This window comes from Numida meleagris, chromosome 6 (assembly GCF_002078875.1).
Source record: "Numida meleagris isolate 19003 breed g44 Domestic line chromosome 6, NumMel1.0, whole genome shotgun sequence".
In the NCBI taxonomy this organism is placed as follows: domain Eukaryota; kingdom Metazoa; phylum Chordata; class Aves; order Galliformes; family Numididae; genus Numida; species Numida meleagris.
Genome location: NC_034414.1, coordinates 28,750,086 through 28,769,902, shown reverse-complemented (window position 1 = coordinate 28,769,902; position 19,817 = coordinate 28,750,086). Strand labels below are relative to the sequence as shown.

Sequence of the window (19,817 nt, the reverse complement as noted above, 5' to 3'; positions counted from 1 at the left end):
ATGGCCACAAGAGATCTGTCTGTTCACTAAGATGCGATAACACAGAGAAGTACCACACCCCAGAAGCAGCCCTCACTGCATTATCTTCCTTGCCATATTTCATGAAGAAAGATTTTCCAGCTTTCAAGTGACACAGCTTTTACACAGGCATCAGGATCAGGTTTCAATTACTTTTAAGTATTCTATTATGAAGTTCAGGAAAAAAAAAATCTAATTTTAGGAAAAAATTAGATTCTGAAATAAGGTGTCCTTTCCAATCAGTACTCCAACTGAGGCCAGCTGGTCTTCAGAGCACTGTCACTGGTGCACCCACGGTCAAACCTTGTGCTCTCCCTTTCTCGGGGTAGCTCGACCTTTCCAGACAAGCCCTGTCCATCAGACACAGCCAGCCACGATGGCAAAGCACAGCCTTCAATAAGCTGCTCACCTTGGAGAAGAATCCAGCAGCACTCTGATCTGGTGAGCAGGGAACTGCTGGCACAGAACAGCCCCCACCTGAACAGGAGGGAGGGGCAGAGCTCTGCACATGAGTCAGGGCGAAGCAAAGCAGCCTCCACAGAGCAGAGCAGCTCTTTCCTTGTTGTCCACCTGCAGCAGACATGCCTTTTTCTCCTTTTTTTCTTCTTAAATTTCTTTTTGTCTTTTCCAGATAACATAGCTGCCCAGTACTGATAACATTATTTATTTCTGCAAGAAGGTGAACGTGCTGATTTGGAAACTACAATTCTTGCATGCAGTGAAGCTTCCTGTGAACAAAAGGTTAAGATTGCGACCCACCTTCCTGCTCCTGTTCTACAGAAACCAGAAACAACAGGCACGCAGACAACATGGGAGGCTGCCTCGGGGAAGTACAGCAAACCTGTATGCCCTGAGCTTGCAGGAGAGCACGAACACCAAAGCAAGGAGCTTCTGTTCTGCTTAAGGAAGCAGAGGAGAACCACAAAGCGAGCCCACGAGGCAGGTGTTTGGGAAATGATGAGAAAAGACGGCCATGGCCATGTCAAGGAGAGTAGGGATGCTTTCATTAGCAACCTGGGCATTCTTCAGAGGAGGGCAGGAGAAGCAAGTGTACTAGCTGAGAAAATCTTTCCAATATAAAGAGCTTTCTTAAAAAAAAAAAAAATTGACACAGCAAACAAGATTTTATCTAGAAGACAGCATTTACAATAAGGTGTTTATATAACCAACTAAAACACTCCTACAGTGATCCTGATTGCAGCAATCTAAAATATAACCAGTACGGAATGATTTTGTCAATAAGGGAGCCATGTATCAACTCATTATTATTGCCACTCACAGTGGTGTTTGGAAACATCTCTTCTAGCCTCCTTACATGCTTCTCAAATACTGCACCGCATGCTTATTCCAAGCTCTCAGCTAGTGAAGCTGATCAGGCATGGGAAAACCAGCCCATCACACACAGCAGCTGCAACACGTTTCTGGCTATGCTCACCCTCCCTCTCATCACTTTACCTCCTAGCATCTCTTCTGAAGTTCTCCTTTACTTTCATCATGTTTTAACAGGGCGTCTTGCTCTCTTCCTCACATTCCAGGCAGCTGTCTATGGGAAAGAATTATTCTGAGACCGCTGCTTGATGGTCATGTACCACTAGAGTCCTATCTAAAGCAAAAACCTCCTGTTCCTTAAGATGAGCCAGGCCTTTATCAGTATGGGGCTTGAGAGCCTGTAACAACTACTAGGGTCAACAGCAGCACGTTTTGTCCCACCAGCACTACAAGGAACAGCCTTCACATCCTTCATACGTGGTTTCTTTTCCCTTCATCCACTGATTCCTCTTACCCTGTTGCCAGGAAAGCAAGTACAGCTCCACTGACTGAGGCCTGCCAGGGCCGGGAGGATTCACTGGACGCTCTATTAGAAACAGGCACCGGGCAGAGAGAGATGCAGCTCCCAGGGCAGCCACTGGTGCTGCTCTCCAGCATGCTCACACAAGGCCTTCCGCTGGAGGCCGCCAGCATGTGCCTCACATTGTGGTGGAGCCCATCTCCCCACTCGCCGTTTCAATTGTTGGCAGCACAGTAGCAGAAAAGCAGCCCTGAACTCCAGCACCAACCAGCTTCAAGCTAAGAAAGCCTTAATAGCAGTTTTCAGACAGTACTGCGTGCTGCCATTAACTGGCGTCACTTACAATCTCTGTCCTTCCACTCTTGCCTCTTTGGCCTGCTGCTCCCCAGAAATGAGGCATGGGCACAGTCAAGGTACATCCCAGCACTCAGAGCTGTATTCTGAATAATGACGACTCGCTGTGTGTTAAGCACACAGAAAGGCATGCCTCAGAGCCTGACTTTTGATAGCCCTTGGTTAGAGTGAGGCCTGCAGCAGAATACCCTCTTGCCAAACAATCACATTTCAGTGTAATGATGACACTGTGCTATTCTGTTATTTTCTTTAACAAAACCCACAAAATTGAATGTCACCATGGGAACAGTCTAAAGTTGATTTTGGAAGGAGGCTCATTTCCCCTAGCTTATCTGTTGGCTAAAAAAAAAAGTCACTGAACTGTATCAGACACAAGGGCTTTATGAAGTATCATCTCTCAAGGTATTAGTAAGCTCTGAAAACATCCACCCTAAGGGATGCAGTTCTTCAGTGTCTGAAGTAGAATAAAATGACCAGAAAGCTTTATTCCTCATTTTCCTCAACAAGAAACACACCCCGAGCTACCACCAATGTGATCTAATTCAGTCATTCTTCAGTCTGCAATGTGTAATAAGTGTCAGAATGGAAAAATTCCTTCTAAGAAGAACAATTAAAACTTAAAGCAGTCATCCTGGTTGGCTGGTTGAATAAAAGACACATGTTCACACAAGAATAATTCAGTCAACCGTCTTAATAAGGATTTACTTTAAACAGAACCTTGTATGGGTACACTAGACTCAGTCTCATTAAGGAGTAAGTTGGATTTTTATACAGCATGAACCATTGGCAATCTAAAACAGACCCACTGAAGAATGGAATGGAGAATCAAACGCAATGTTTCAGATCCAAGCTCTATGTGCCTTTAATACTTTCCTTTTTCCTTTTTTTTTTTTTTGAGTGCACATTACGACAGACATCTGCATTTATCATGTTTTTAACTTCTTTTCTAAGGATGATTTCTCTGAATCTGCATCTTCCAGCTCCGCTCTGTGTCTTTTCAGTCCTCCGCGAGATTGAGCGCTCTCACTGCCTGTAGGATGCAAGTCAGCATTATTCTCTCTTGTGCTCATGTTGTAGCTGTTGGAGTCCATTTCAGACAGGCAGCAGTCTTTGTGCAAGGTCACACCCATCTGTTCAAGGTTGCCATTATCAGCATTTGAGTGCACCTGTAGTCCTTGAATCACAGCCTCCTGCTCTCCACAACTCTGTCCATTGCTGAAGCATGAAGGGCGAAGATGCAAGTGGCCATTATTGTGGTTAACGCAGGAAGCGTCGAGGCTCCTCTCCTCACTGTCATCAGTCTGGTTTCTGGAGCAGTGACTTGACATGCTGCAGATGGCAACAGCGGAGAATGGAGGGACCAGTGAGTGATGGCTTGATGCTGGTTGACAGTTCTGACTATTTTTCTGTTCCACAAGTCCTGCAGTCTGAATGCAAGCTTCTTCAGTACAACTATTTAGCCCTTTGCAGTTAGCTTTTCCATTGAGCTTTTTAGTCTCGAAAGAACGCTCTGTACCTCCGCTGGTAGTGTCTTCAGATGCATTGTCTTGACCCTCCATCCGCCGCTGATTGTCACATTCGTGAGCCTGGCCATTACTAGAATTTTCTATCAAACCGCATTCTTTTAAAGTTTCTTTGTTGTGGCTTTCAGTAGAAAGAACTGGGGAACCTTGAGGAACTGCTGAACTCAAGTTCCTAGCATCTTCCTTATTTAGAGAGTGCGCTGTATTGTGCCTTCCACTAGTTCCTGGTTTCCCTTCATCATTCACCCCATCTCCTCTGGAGGATTCACCATCTTTATTAGCTGAATATGATATGTAAGAATAATGAAGCCATTTGTAGGCTTTATAAATCTTTCTCTCCACTGATTCATTGTCTGAACAAGGAGAGGTCCTTTCTTTGAGAACTTCCTTGTTGGCTGAACTCCTTTCCGGCGAAGAAGCTGGAGAAGAAGAAAGATCATCTACTTTGATCTGGGGGTAATCATAGATATCCTCACCTATGTAGGGGGTGACATTCTCTGTGTTAGTGCTAGTCCTTTCCTCCTTTTGCACCTTCTGTCGGTGCCTCAGCGCATTGCGTTGCCTCATAGATGTACGTCGTTCATTCAGTTGTTCCTCTTCATCTTCCGTACTGCTGCTGCTGCTGGAACTGCTAGATTCGTTCTCCTCGGGACTCGGGGATCGCGGCCGTGGGAAAAGGTCCGTGTCCAGTTCTGCCTCACAGGTATTGTCATCAGAGTCAGACTCATTGGAGAGGGCCAGCAGACGTTTATCCTGATATTTTCTCAGTGCAGAGAGCCTCTGCTGACGGGAAGCCACGTCTTCTCTGGCTGAGGGGGATTCAGCTGACCTTAAGGCCCTTAAGTTATAGGCAGTTTCAGCAGACTCTTCAGCCACATGTGGTGGGGAGTGATGCAAAGAGGCGGAGGACTCCGACTCGCTGTAAGCGGAGCGTTCGCTTACTCCCGCGTGGAGCTGCAGGATGGTGCTCTCACTGAGGTCACTGTCCGAGTCAGAACTCCAGCCCTCAATCTCTCGGCGTACCAAGGAGTCAAAAAAGGCCATCATCCGTGGGTCTTCCTGGACTGACTGGTTTGCATAATCATGCGACAAACCACTACCACTGTTCAACACAAGACTGATGTACTCTTCATGAGTGTAGAGGCAACGCGAATCATCCTCAATTCTACCATCTAGATCCCCCGTGCAGTCAGGCTGTTTGTACGGACTCCAGATCTGTAACAGAAAATTAAAAAAAAAAAAAGCAAAACACATGGCTTTAAATTCATAAACTACTGAAGCACTTGAAACAGGACAGTAGAGCAAACACTAAGAAAAACCACAAGTTGCAGAATTTTTTATTATTATTAATGTTCACCTCTCAAACCCATGCTGGCAAGTATTCCAGAGGTTTGGTTTTTTTCCTTTACAGATTTGTTTTCCTGCAGGTACTTCACCCATCCAGAAACCTCACTGCATCCACCATTTCAATACTTCAGCACGTAACAATTTCTCCCAAATTGCAGGACACTATTTTTATGTGATAGGTGATGCTTACTCACTAACTGGAAGAATAGTTTGTTGCCTGCAATATAGCCTTAGCACTAATGAAGGCACTTGTTTCCCAGGAAACTAGAGTTGCTTGTGCCAGTGATGTAGAGCAACATTTTATCCAGCTCCACACTCAGTCACACCTGATAAACAGGCAGGGAGCTGAATACATGGAGGTAGAAGGTTGGCTTGTACTACTCCCTTTAGAGAACAGTTGCGAAGGGAAGAAAGCCTCCAGCAGCCTTTCAAGATGCAGCAGCAGCAGGTTTAGTGGGGAAAAGTGAAGGAGCAGAGTTTTAATGAAAGCTATTTTTGAAGTGGGGACAGGTAGTAAGGTTGCAAAATGAAATGATTTCACCAATATCAGCAACCTTGACTGTGCTGCCAGCCTAGCCTCCTCTCAATATTCAGAGCATGGAGAAAACAAGAAAAATATTTTTGGCCCAAGAGAAGATCCATCAATATCCTTAAGAAACTGCTAATCCATAGCAAACATAATAATGGTTCTTCTTACATTTCTCAATTTTATTCATAGATTCAGGGCAATACGATTAAAACACTCATTTGGACAACTAGTACCACCCTTCCTCTAGATCGTTGCTAATCTGACCACAACACTTCGCATAGGCATTGCTTATCCACAAAACTGCCCTAGAGTTCTGATAAAATACCTGATTTCAGTCATGCTTTGGTTTTTACCATGCTAACAAATTCAGGGAAAACTTTTCTGTGCCTGCCATCCACACTAGGTTGGTCTGCTGGGATAGAACTTGGCAAAAACATCCAACTCCTTTCCCAATAGAAATTAGACAATTTTTGTTTTGAGTAAACAAAATCACAAACAAAAAGAGTACTTAGCTCCTTTAAATGGGATAACCACCCTTGTTCCACAGATGCACAGTTAACATATGTAACATATATCTCCATGACAAGCACTACAAAAAACACTACAAGAATGCCAGTAATTCTGTATTCACAGTTTTTTTGCTAGTCTACAGCAAGACCTTATACCTTTAATATAAAATAAACAAAATAATCTTGCAGCTAATTGTTCAGTGCAGTCAAATTTAAGAAGCAAAAGTAACCTATATTCCAGAATTCTCCCAAACTCATGCACTTCAGCAAGTAAATGGGACCTTTTTATATTTAGGAAACATATGCCTTCTTGTACCCTTCACACTGTACTCCTGGACAAGCAGACAGGCATTTCCCTTCCTCAAACAGACAGACCTAGTGGTGTTGGACTGATCGCTAGGTTTTATAAAACTATAGTTCTGAATATGTGTTGCCATCCAATTCAGCATCTCACGTATGTTTTTGCATCTTCAGTGCAGAATTGCCATAACGATTACTGTGGGTTTCTAGTTTGTAAAGGGAAGGGCTTCCTGTTTCTCTTGTCCCTGTTCCAAGGATGGATTCCTGAATTTCCTCCAGGTGCTGTTCTACCTGGACAATATTTACTTTTAAGAAGAGGTCAAGTTTTAAGTATTCCTGGGCGTGCAACACCATTGCAAGTTAGCTCCTGGATTTTGCCAAGACATTTTTTTAAGCAAGAGGATTAGATAACTCTTAGATTCTGTATGAACCAGAAAAGTTGTCTGCTCTGAAATCACACTGGGAAAGGTCTGTTTTATATACCCCATATACTCTTCATCACTAAAAAAGAAGTATATAAAGTGAAAAAAAGAGATTCCACATCCTTGTTATTGCCACCAGATCTTCCTCACTCGACAAGCATCAGAAAAGAAAAATCTAAATATTGAAAAGATAGATGAAAAAAAAGAGAAACCAAAATGGAGCTTTTCCCTCCACTCAAGAGGGAGAATATAAAAAAAGAGAAGTCGGGGAATTAAGGATTTATCCCCATGAATGCCTATTTGTACAGGATCAGATGCCACTGGAGATCCAACTCCCTACTTTTTAGACATTTTACAGTGAGAGACTGGAATGACCTGCCAGAGTCCCAGAAAGACTTCAGGTTAAACATCTTTCCTAAGCAAAACTGGGAATTCTTTAAATTGGTAGCAACTTGTCCAGAGCAATCCCTGTGGCACCTGAAATGGGCTTCTTTGTAAGTGGAACACATCTACCTTTTTCTTATCCTCTGACTGATGCCACATGAGGGAAGAATGTGAGGAAGTCAGAGAAAATAAGCTGGCAGATCATCCCACTGAAGCAACTATCTATCAAGAAGTTCTTCCCTTGTCAGAGGATTAAGGAGCTGAACATTAGTCACTGATGCCCCAAGTACAGATATAAAAATAGAAACGATAACAGAAACAGAGAGTACAAAACTAGTTCTCTACTTTGGCAGAGATGCTTCACAAAGCATCTTTTAATTTCTTGTATTCCATGGTGGCAAAACCCCAAATTTTAAAAGAAGTAGTTATGCTGTTAGCCTGAGAATAATTAAAGCCAACCATATTAGATTATCTGATTAGGCAAAGGCAGTTAGCAACAGTGACATTCATCTGTCACCATAGCAACAAGGGCAAATAGACTTTGCTATCTCTGACACACTGATGATTGTTAAACAAATGGGTCCTATAACAGTTGTCCTCAAAACTACCGTTACAAAGTATTCCGTTTCCAACACAAAACAGTATTTATTGCTTAAAATTCTTATAGCTTTATCCATTTTATCTTTTCTGGAATTGCCTTCTAACTGCATAGCTCTCTGTGGCCCTCCTCTAAGCCCCACACATTACAGGGAATGCCTCATTTATTCCTCCTGTAATGAAATTCATTTTCGTGCCAGCACATCCCAATGTCTTACACCTAACTGAGGAAAAAGATTTTTTTTTCTATTTTGTGTTGCTTAGCCATAGTGGTAAATGCTTGCTGAAAGGTGTTAATTTTAGTACACAGCTGTGCTTTCTCATACTGTGTTTTGGAGGTTCAAGTCTCTGAAATGGAGGGCAACAAACAATTCAGCTGGGTAGATGTGTCCAGCATGCATCTGGAGTCAGGGCTTAATTCTCCTTTATTAACGAGCTTCTGAATCTCATTTTAGGTTTCTAAAGCATCATTTGAGCATATACACACTCCAAATTAACCATTGTGTTCTCATTACTAGCAGAAATCAAATCCTAAGCTACTGAGTTAATTATATTCCTGCAGGTGCCTTAACACAAAGTTAAAATAAAGTAAAAAACATTACCAAATAGGTCAAAATCATTCTTGTGAATACTATCAATTTCAGTGAGGCTAGGCCTGAGATGAATCTGTATTTCATTTGCAATCAGCATTAAAATAGCAAGCGTGTTGGCAGAAGCACACAGCATTATTGAATGGCTTGTCTGTATCATGCCTTGATGCTGGTGCTAACAGTTCTTTGCTTCTACAAGTACTAAAATTAGGCCAGCTAGTCTAAAAATTAAGGGCTCAGACAAACCAACCACTTGCATCCACATTCTAATGCATCACAATTGCTACAACAGAGGGAATGGAATATCAGACAATCACTATGAAGCTCTCTTACGATTTAATTCCAGAGAGATTTTTAGAAGACACCTGAGGGACAGACACTTCTGAAGGAGCTGATTAAAACAAAGAAATAGTAGCTGCAGTTTTTATTTATGGCTCTTCCTCTCGTCTTCTCCACTTCTCCAGGCAAGCACTTCAAGCATCTGTGTGTGGGAAAGACAACCATACCCAGGAAGCACTTGTGTGCTCAGCTGTTTTCAATGCAGTAAACAGCACTGGTTGCAGTAGACTTGTTCCACTGGTTGCCTACTTGTCTTTCTCAGGTGTTCACTTTGTCGCTTCCTTCACCTTCCTGACAGTCACCACCACCTTTACTCATTTATTGCCCCTCTCAGGCGTTCTTCTTGCTCCCTCACTCCTCAAACCATCCACATTTTGCAGTCACATTTTCCTCTGCTCCCTCAAGGTCCTCCTCCTCAGGCTGCTCCTGCATCATTGCGCTAGGCAGACCCAACAGTCTCTCAGAATTGCTGGTGCCATTTTTCCTGTTTTTCACAGAATCACAGAATGTCAGGGATTGGAAAGGACCTCAAAAGATCATCTAGTCCAATGCCCCTGCCAGAGCAGGAACACCTAGATTAGGTGACCTAGATTTTCCCTACTGCTAGTGGCTGATACTATCCTCCAACCTATTCACAGAAGGAGCTAGAATGAAGAAGAAACCACCAGCACCTGGTCACTCTGTTGTTCGCTAAGATGACACTGTAAGCAGTAAAGTCATGCAGATCAGACGAGACAGGAGCCTTAAAACAATCTGACCACCAAAGAAGGCACAACGTACAACAAAGGGTAAAAAGTTCTGGCTCTGTCAAACTTCATATTCCTTCCCCTTGATTTTTCTCCAGTTTACACTGTCCAAGGAATTGAGTTACTCAAAGCAGCCACACGTTTCATTGCTCATACTGTGACAGAACAGGCATTCCCTTTTAAGGAGGCATTCAAGCAGAGATGTCTTTGAAAGAGTTACACAACGTGTGATGGGATCCTCAATCGAACTAGCCTTTTAATCTCTAGGCAAAAAAAAAAAAAAAAAAAACAAAACAAAGCCAAAAAAAAAAAAAAACAAAACACCAAAAACAAAACCCTGGCAGAAGTACACAAAAGCAGCACAGGGGATGTTTATACCAATGCTAATCCAACAGTCTAAGCACACTCATGCAGGAAGGATTCATAGGGCAAAAGGTCAGCAGATCTAAAAATCCAAAAGAAAGGCTTCAGACTGCACAAATCAGGTTCCCAAAGCAAATAAATTCCTCTGGCCAAACTGCTTTTAAACAGTGGCAGACTGGCTACTTGGAAATTGGAAGGTCAGCGAGCGGCAACATTTATTCAATGCACTTTTGTTCAGAGCTTGTATTTGATAGATTTATGATCAAGACATTTGCATACAAACCTGTCAGAGGGACAGATGAAGGAAAACGTAGAAAAGCAGACTAAAGAACCAGCAGAAGACAGAGAAGTTGAACTAGGATCAGATACCAAAGGCTGTAAAGCAAGTGGTGTAGTGGGCATCTGGCCGTGGTGCCAAAGAATTAGGGCCAGTTCTGGTCTGTATGTTGCAGACTATTAAAATGTTCCTTCTCAGGACAAGTTCATTCAGTCAACTTGAAGCTGCCTAAAGCATCTCTTTTATAGTCATACGCAGGAAAGACCTTTATGAAAACACTCGACAAATGTGTAGAAGCAGCATTAGTTTTCATCATCCTACTTAAAAATTAATCATTCCGATTTCTTTCCTCTCGCTTACAGACAAATAGTTTATATAATAATTTCTATAGCATAATCTCTATAGCAGCAGAATGCAAAGTGCATTAGTGTATCATAATCCCCTGCCTCTCCACCTTCAACCTCTACTGTTAAAAATTTGAAAAAAAAAAATTCTGCTTTGTTCCCACAACATTAGCTTTCTTTAAGGAAAGAATTAAAATCCAGAGCCTAACAAACTTTGCCATCTCTTTGCATTTCACATAACAAGACAAGTTTATGTATTAAAAATACAATGAATTGTTATATAATTCACAGAACACACAGTCTCTGGAAGGCCCAGAACTTTATGGTGGAGTGATCTAATGCAGAGGTGCGCAGAAAACCTACAGAAGGGTCCCTGAAGCAGTATTTGGACCAAGTTTAGGTCAGGCTACGCTAAGGCTCAACAATACCATTCAGAGAGAATGTATTAAATTTTTCACCCACAGTATCAGAAGTCTTAAAAGATCACATATTTTGGCTGTGACCAAACTCTAAGTTTCTATAGTACTTCAGCAACAAAGAACAAAGCTGGGAAAAATAATTTCTTTTTTGAGGTACAAACTCATGAAATCCTGATCTTACCCCTTACCTATAAAACCTTTGAAAACTGAAATGGAGTTTAAAGTTGAAATACCCAGTAAAACATTTGCATTATCCAGGCAATGAGACACACCATCTTAGAAAAGAATACAACGAGAAGACAGAGTGGGTGGGGAAAAGAATTATCTGAAGGATTTGAGCAAAACAAAACACTCCTTCCTGAATCACTACAAGAACATGTTTTCTGACAATTAATCTTACCTTTATAATCTTTTCAACGCCAGAAGAACAGATCATGTAAGTGTGAGGATTAAAGCGGACTTGGTTTACAATTGACCGATGACCTTTCAATACCATAAAGGCACCATTGACAACCCTGCCAATGCCACCTAGGGGAAATACAAAAACAACTGAAATTAATAATTACATTTCCATATTGCCTTCATTTATAATCATATAAAGTCATTATATTTGACAACGTGCTTCAGCTTTCTGCAATACTTAAGGCATGCGCTGGCTGCAGAATTCCAATTGTATGAGTAATGCCTCTATGAAAAGCTGCAAGTTTGATGAAAGGCATCCTTCCTGTAAATTAGGACTTGGAAGTTAGCTTTAATTCAACCATCTATACAAACAAGGAAGGTTTTTAACCCAACATGACAAGTGTGTGAGTAAGAACAACATACATACTTTATGAAATCACCAGTGAAACCATACTGTCTAAGGCATGACACTACTCAATTTGTGAATGCGAAGCAGAGACAAATAAAGAAGTTTACTTTTTAATAGCTGTTTTTTTTTTGTTTTTTTTTTTTGTTGTTTTTTTTTTTTAATATTAGCAATTCATTGTTGTTTGTTTTTTTTTTTTGTTGTTTTTTTTTTTTAATATTAGCAATTCATTGTTGTCATAATTGAATCTAGTTCAATGGATAAGAATTTAGGGGAGTCAATTTTAGGACTACCAGCCTACCAGGATGCTTTAAGTTTTTTGCTCTCCTCTGTCCTCAGAAGGAGATCTTTTCAGCTGAAATAGCTGCTGGTTTGAGCCCTAAATCCAATATCGAACAACCTGTCTTCTGAAAGGCAGAGTTCTCCTACAAGCTTCCTGAAGCAAAGCTTGCTTTATCACTGAAGTATAATAGCAAGACAGAATAGATTAAAAAGTTCCTGTATCACCTTCTATTTGTTAGGTTACATAAATGACAAAGAACTGCAGCTTGCAAGCTTTCCAGCTCCTCCTTTCCTCTTAGAAGTACTCCATACCTTCCACTCATAACTACACTCTAAATATCAGACTGAAGTGCACAAACTGTGATAAGGATTCAGAAATGAGTCATCCAATGCCTAATAATCTCAGATCTGCCTGCAACAGAAAACTTTCCAAAAGCTGCAAAGATCGATTTGCTCAGATCATTTATTGCAGACCAAACTGCAGTATCATAGCACTTTGAGACAGAAAGATAACCTACCTGAAAAAGAAAGAGAGATGGAGAGATGATGACCAAGTCAAGAACAAAACGAACAAATAAAACCTCATAATTATCTACAAAATTAAGGCTGATTTAAAATTCAACTAATTTGAAAGGGAGAAGATCATTCCAGTTACCTTCAAGATGCATTCACCAGAATTGCCTTGAGACTGAGCTACCTGAAATAGCTCATTCAATGTCAGATTCGGCTCTTCTGATTTTCTTTTCCTTTCCTTCAGATTCCTCCCAACCTTTCATTCCGCTCACCCCAACAGACGTTCACGACCACATTTGTGACTGATGGCAAGTTGCCCTACTCCCACAGCATTCTTTCCAGCCAAATCATAGTTGTCAATCTAATTGCAACTATCAAGCCAACTGTACATAGTTACATCAAGTCCAGTTCTCAATGTGTTTATCTTGACCTAGCAGACAAACGTTCCAGGAAAGAGGGCCTCGGGACTGAAGAGACAATTTGCTTAGGAAATGTTTCCAAGTCTGTAAGTAATGCTGAAAATAAGTTTTAATCAACCATAGACTCTAGCTGCCTGAATTCAGTAGAAAATAACAAATACGCCCAATGAAACACAGAAAAGTTAGAAGTTAGAGGAACAATGAGCAAAGAAAGAATTATAACAGATATGAATTACAAATTTAGGGCACTTGGGCTGCATTTTTAAGTTCGTCATTGGCCTCTTGTGGAACCATCAAGCAGTGTGAATTAATCCATGATTATTTACCTAGTAGGACAGCGTTAGCAGTTATTTCATGTCAGAACTGTCTTCTGAAACTTCAAATGTTTATAAATTCACCAAGAGCACTGGATAAAGAGTACACAGCATACCATGTCTAGAACACAGCTCTCCCTGGGCCTTTTTCAAATTCAGTCAGTTTGAATGAACTCCAAAGCTTTCTGTTTTTCATACTGAAGTTCCCTAAATTAAAGATGATTCCTTTCAAGCTGGTAATAGTAAAATCAGAGGAGACACAGTCCTAGAACATGCTTCACTTCTTTTAGAGTGAACTTAAAGGATTGAACTTCTCCACAAAGCCCCTTAAAACAACTAACTGCCAATTACAGGAAAGGTCCCCATGAACTTTCTGATTAGTGGAAACACAAAGCTTAGCAGTCTGCTTTTTCCAGTACTAAGAAAGGTTTCAGTCATTTAAAATAAAAAGCACCGACTCCAGTAATGCCCCAGTAATCTTTGTGTTGAATGTGAGAGACTGCCCCAGAACCTCATTTTGGAGAACTCTCTTTCCTGATGCAATTTTAGTCTACCAACCCCTACACACTCCAGTGATATCTCTAAATCAGTGCTTAATACAAAGCCTTCTTCTTTATCCACTCAGTGGTCCTTTCATATTACAGTAGCTCAGCGAAGCTGATATCCTACTACATGAGTATCTATGTGGCAGACAAGCTCGTGTTCAAACTTGTCTGGAATGCACCTGGTCTCTCAAGAGTCCAGGCTCAGCAGAGACTTAGCTGCAGCCGTACAGCTTCTAGCTATCTCACAGCATGAGCCCAGTCTGCTTACGTCTGCTGGTAAAATATATATATATATATTAATAAAAAGTAAAATAAAATGCATCAACATTAAGTTGAGGCTGGCCACTCAAATTCCTGATGCCATCTTCCATTCTAATATCGTACCACATTTAGAGCTGGAAAAGACCCATAAGGATCATCGAGTCCAACTCCCGGCTCCACACACAACCACCCAAAATGCAAGCCATATTTCTGAGAGTATTAGTTCAGATACTCCTGTCTATCCATACTCCAAAGCAACATCTCAACTGCTTTCAAGAAACACTATGATGAGTAGCATGTAATGGTCAAACCATCATGTGAATCAAGCTGGCTAGCGATGCAGTAACCAGAACAGCAACAATCAAATTGATGTTGCTGTCTTCACTGAAAATGGTATTTTCATTTGCCTGGTTTCACCTCTGTTAACCCAACAAAACTCAAATTCTGTTTTTGAAGTTCGTTGGGGGTGAGGCAAGGGCTGGTTTTTGAATTCAGTGGCAAGCACAGGTCCTGCAACTGGGTTAGCTTGACAGCTTTTATATTCTTAGATAGTCATGCATTTGTATATGCAGTATTTATACAGCAGTCATAGATATAGCTGACATATGTTATTGTTAAACAATTTACTTATTTTAAAATTCTCCACAAGCTGATTATGCCTGCAGATTTTAGGATGTTTCTAACTCCCTAACCACTGGAAGCAGGAATGGAGATACAGTAGCTGGTCTTGGAATACCTTCCAAAAATTGCTATGCTTAAAGACAGTTCTGACTAGTTAGTGTTCTAGCCATACTTGTCAATGTTTTTTTTGTTTTTCTTTTATGTGATTCCCAAAGTGAAATGTCAAGAAAATCCCTCTTTACATACATCCTACAAACAGGTGCTCTGAAGAGGAGCAATGTAAAATCTCAAAAAGTTCCCTAAATAATATCTTACTATTCTATCTGGCAAGCTGGATCAAATGTTAAAGTTTAAATTTGAAGTGTACATCCTTAAATGTACACTTTTAAAAGTTAGTTTTTCTACACACATTCAACAAGAATTCCATGGTAACACAACGGCATATCTACATGCTACAATACAGACAGAAGGAAACTATATTACAATGCTTTGAAAGTAATGTATATCTTCTAAGTTATCAAAGGGATTACATAATGGCTTGCTTTATTACTTTGCATTTTACATTTTATGCTAATGAAACCCTAATAATTATGCAACTTTGCCTATTTATGAAAATAAGCTGTTGTTTCAGAAATTGAAAACATGCTTGATGGTACGCACCAACAGATTAAAAACAAACAACAAGTACACACTAGTAAAACAAAAGCGAGAGCAAGCTATGTGGGCAGCAATCTGACTTCCCACGTGTAAGTTTCACAACGTTTAGCAGTATTTAAACCAAACAAACAACTGAATGAATTATTTGGAGAATAAGGAAAAGAGGGAAGTGATTATTACGAAGAGCGCCCTAGTGCAGAAATCCTGTAAGAAGGTGAAACAGTCTTTAAAGTAATGGAAGCTGCAATGTTACAAATATTTTTTAAAAATTCAAAGAACTGGAGAATTTCCTAGGATAAGGAACAATGCTCATTGTAACAGAGGAATTAAATGACCTCATTAAAAAGAAGTCCTTTCTATCTAGGACACTGCAAAAGCAGCCCTGCTGGTTGTTCATATAAGGTAGAAAGATGCTCCATAAAGTAACGCATAACTTCATAGACGCCTTGTGAATTACTCAAAGTGCTGAAAGCTCCTGAGAAGAACCAGATATCTACAGCTGCTGCCAGTGTGCCATAGCATACCATCTGACTGTAGTACTTGGCACTGCGATAAAAATCTAACTTAAAAATAATTTGGTTTTCATTAATAACATACAGGACACATTTAGACCATAGGCCACAACCCCACATTTGAATCCTATGAGGTCACGATGTGCTCGTGGGAGAGAGCAACAGCACTGCTGCATGCTGAAGAACTTTGACATTGCTTCATGTTCTTTCACCAGTCAAGCAAACAAATATTCACAGTGTACAAGACCTCTGCCTTTGGGGCAGCAGATTATGTTCAGACCCCTTACAAAGTCTCTGGTCACTCACACACCCCCGTTTGTTTTGTACAGCCATGCCAGCAGATGGCTTTGCTCCTCAGAGAACTATCTGTAGAGAAGCTTAAACGCAAATACTGCTGCTGTGAAAGCACAGGTCCCTGAAATGTTCCCTCTAGCAGGACCAGGAACCTGATTCCAGCTGTGGAAGCAGCCAGAGCAAACTCGAGATTTCTCAGCAGCACAGGCAGAACTGGCTTTGGTCACACCAAAGACAGGGTGAGAACAACAAGGTCTAGCCAAGAACCTGTCTCCTCTCAGCAATGTAAGCGATGGCTTTGGGGAGGGCACCAGGGGAGTCTGGCTTAGCACTCCTGTTGCTCCTGGAGAAAGCAAAAGGCAGCGTCTCCATGAGAAAGCAGCTCCAACATCAGCTCCAGGCTGTCTCCTTTATCACCTTCCCACCACCGCCCAGGCCAGGTGAAAGGATCAGTGTAAGCGCATGGAGTGGTAGGTTGGTGTCAGCAGCTGCCTCAGGCAACCTGCCCTTCCAGACAATCCCTACTGCATGTCAACTAGGCCTCGAGCCAACCCTGTGGTGATCTCAGACCTCTATAGAGCCTCCAAAAGCCAAAGAAAAAAAATCACATTTAAACATCTAAAGAATACGTGGAAAGCTGTAGTAGTGGAGGCTATTTTTTTGACATCTATTTTGTCCCTTCTTTTGTTGTTGCTAAATATCTGCAGTATCTATACCTTATCTATATGAGCCGTCCTACTGCTGTTGCTGGTAGACACAAACAACAATATGAAAGCAAAAGACAAATTTACTATGGAAATGAACCTTGGCACACCCTTTCCACTCTGATCCCTTTCCAGAGAGATGACTCCTGTGGCCCTGCCCCACTGCAGACTTGCTGCAATCACTGCACAAATGCCCCACAGCACACTGCTGTCAGCACTGACCTGAAGGAAGAGACAAACTACAGTCCTAAAAGCAAAATGATCCCAAGACCACCACTCTCAAACAAACACATTTTTACTGACACACACAAAAGCAAACAAAAAGACCAAGCTTCCAGGGTACGTTACCCTGTGAGTGGGGTCAGAAAACTGACCTCAAGTGTGCACATACATAAAATCTCAAAAATAACTAGACAGTATGAAGCAACTAATCATTTATTATTCATTTTCATCTGCCAGCCTGCAGCTCAGGAAGCTGAAACCACAAGCTGTCTCCAATGAGACAACCCTGTTCAACTGTTATTAAAAGATCTGTTTCTGAATTCTTCAATCTAAAGAGCAGTCTGCATTTACAATGACCAAGAAAAAGGGAAGAAAAAATTGCATCAGTTTTGCTGAAAGTAACTGTAGTTACTTTAAAGTTCAGTAACTGTACCAGTGATGGGCCCTTTCTTGCAAGCAGTTGCAGTTAAAGACAATTAAAAAGAGGTTTTGAATCAGTTTGCAGTTCTGATTTAGTAAATTTTTTGCAGAGTCTGATAAGAGCCTGACAATGTAAATTGAAGGACTGCAGGCTGCCTTTTTCCAGTCACAACTAAATATCGTGCACCTCACACAGCATCTTAGAGGAGTATTTCAAAAGCAAGAGAGAAAAGCCCTGAATTACAAAGATGATTCAGAGTAGTGAGTGAGAAATGTAAAGCCCTACCAAACGCTCCATTACTCCACAAGACATGTCAGGTTCTGTCTTGAACGGAGATTCTTTACCAAGAGATCACGTTTATGGGAGTATGTTCTAATACTGCCTGAAGTGTTTGTGCTGTTCAACAGGCTTGCTGAGCAGGTCACTTCTCACCTCTAACTTGCCTTGAAGTCAGATAAATGCCATGGAAACTCAGGACTGCTTTTCTTCTACCAGACCAACATACATATTTTGCTAGAAATTTTGCCTCTGAAGAAAATGGAATAAGTGCTTTAAAGAGGAAGTTGGCTAATAGACTTACCAAACAACTGGCAATTACTTCTGAAGCAATAGTGGAAAGCTGGATGGAGAAGGAAGTGGAATAACCAACAAAGTATTCTATTTTCAAGAAAGGACAGAAGGTGATTTAAAAGCAACTCTTTTTTGGCACTGGAAGTCCTGGCCTGTTTAAAACAATCTACACTGGTAGAGAGAGACATTCAGCAAGGCTCTTCAACAGAAGAGCATCCTAAGCAGTTTAGGGAATATCTTTTTCTCCTCCCCAGTTCCCACATAAATCCTGCCTTAAAAAACTAGTCTGAACAAAACCACTGGAGGAATCTCCAGCTGAGGCAGAATGACTCAAAGCAGCCTACTGGTAGGACATCTCTGAATCGTAATTATTTGCAAAAAAACAGCAGAATTTGTTCAATTTTCCAGGCAAATTTACAAAGCAAGTAATTGGACACCTCCAACATGAAATAAACTTCCAGTTGTTTGACTGGTGTGTTTCTTTCTGTTCCTTATCTTTTTTTTTTAGTAACATTGCTAACTTTTAGATAGCAAGTAGTAGCTATACCTGAACATAACCAAAGCTATCTGTTTCAGAGTTCTCCCTAAGGACATAGTCTCTAAAAAGATTTATGCTTGCAGATAAGTTATTTACTAACAAATGATATAATTTTAGGGAGTTGTACCATAAATATTTATAGCAAGACAGTGTCTGAATTCAACTGGGAAGACATTAATCAGTTAGGGCACTATTTTTATTTAAAATAGTGACCAACAGGACGTTATATCATCCTGTCTAGTTTGTGAAATATTTAATAAAAAAACCACATTCCACCCCTTCATATCACAGACCCAAATATGTTCCTATTTTAAGCTACAACACAAGAATAAGGAGTGTTCCTCTAAAGCAGGTTTCTGAGGTCACCAGACCCAATAGCAAGACTTCTTTTCCAAGAAGGAAGCAGAACAAGCTCTATAGATGAACTAGTATGAACCACAGGATCAGATTTTAAAGAGGATGTTTCATTACAATCAAAACAGGCACAATCCCTCAAGAGCTGAGTGAAGAATTTCAACAAGAACATCAGAGGTGACTCGGATGGGCAATGTGTTATTTGCCACAGAAACTGAAGTAGTGTCTATCAAAACAAAGCTCACGAGCCTTTTCAAAATCTTTCAATAAATCTCATGTAAATTGAACAGTTCTCTAAGACATGCAGGTTCCTACTACAGGATCCTCTGATCTATTAAGCAAGAACTGATGGCAATTGACATTAAGTAATCAATTTTGTAACTGAAATGTTGCAAGTTTACAACACCCTTCCTCAAGTTACAAGAATCAGAAACAAAAAAGCTGACTGAAACACACATGACGTTACTTTGAAGTAATTCTATCTACCACTCTTCCTGCAAAGATCCCAGTTAGAAAGTTTGTCATCTGCAGTTATCTGGGAAAAAAAAATATTCAGGAGCATTAACAGCCAGACAAACACAAAAATCTTAATTTTATAAATGCAGTTAGGAAAAGTACAGTAACGTGCATAAAATGTAATTCTACAGTGCTCAAATGAAAACTTACCGATAAATAACTTTTAAATGTACATAACATTTGTTTTAAAGTGAAGACAATTCCATAGTTAGTAAAAGAAAAAGAAAATCATACAAATTAAAAGCTGAGCAGAGGGAAATTTCTATAAAACCTATAAAAAAAAGGACACAAGGCCAAGGAATTGGCATTTTTAACAGGACCATCTTCAGAACTTCTGGACTGCAATACCAATGTTCACTGAACATCCAATCCAAGATTCAAATGGCATTTTACTCAAAACTACCAGTAACCAAACC

The 19,817-nt window shown here is 40.6% G+C and overlaps 1 protein-coding gene across 2 annotated transcripts in view; it reads right to left on the bottom strand.

The window, feature by feature from the left end:
* Positions 2,622-19,817, bottom strand: part of DCAF5 (DDB1 and CUL4 associated factor 5) — a 69,858-nt gene continuing 52,662 nt past the window's right edge. For both annotated transcript variants that reach the window (XM_021401430.1, XM_021401431.1), the window contains exons 8-9: positions 11,251-11,378; positions 2,622-4,899 (exon numbers count right to left, since the gene is read on the bottom strand). In XM_021401430.1, coding sequence (XP_021257105.1) covers positions 3,088-4,899; positions 11,251-11,378 — 1,940 coding nt within the window. In that variant the 3' untranslated portion in view covers positions 2,622-3,087. The remainder of the gene's footprint in view (positions 4,900-11,250; positions 11,379-19,817) is intronic.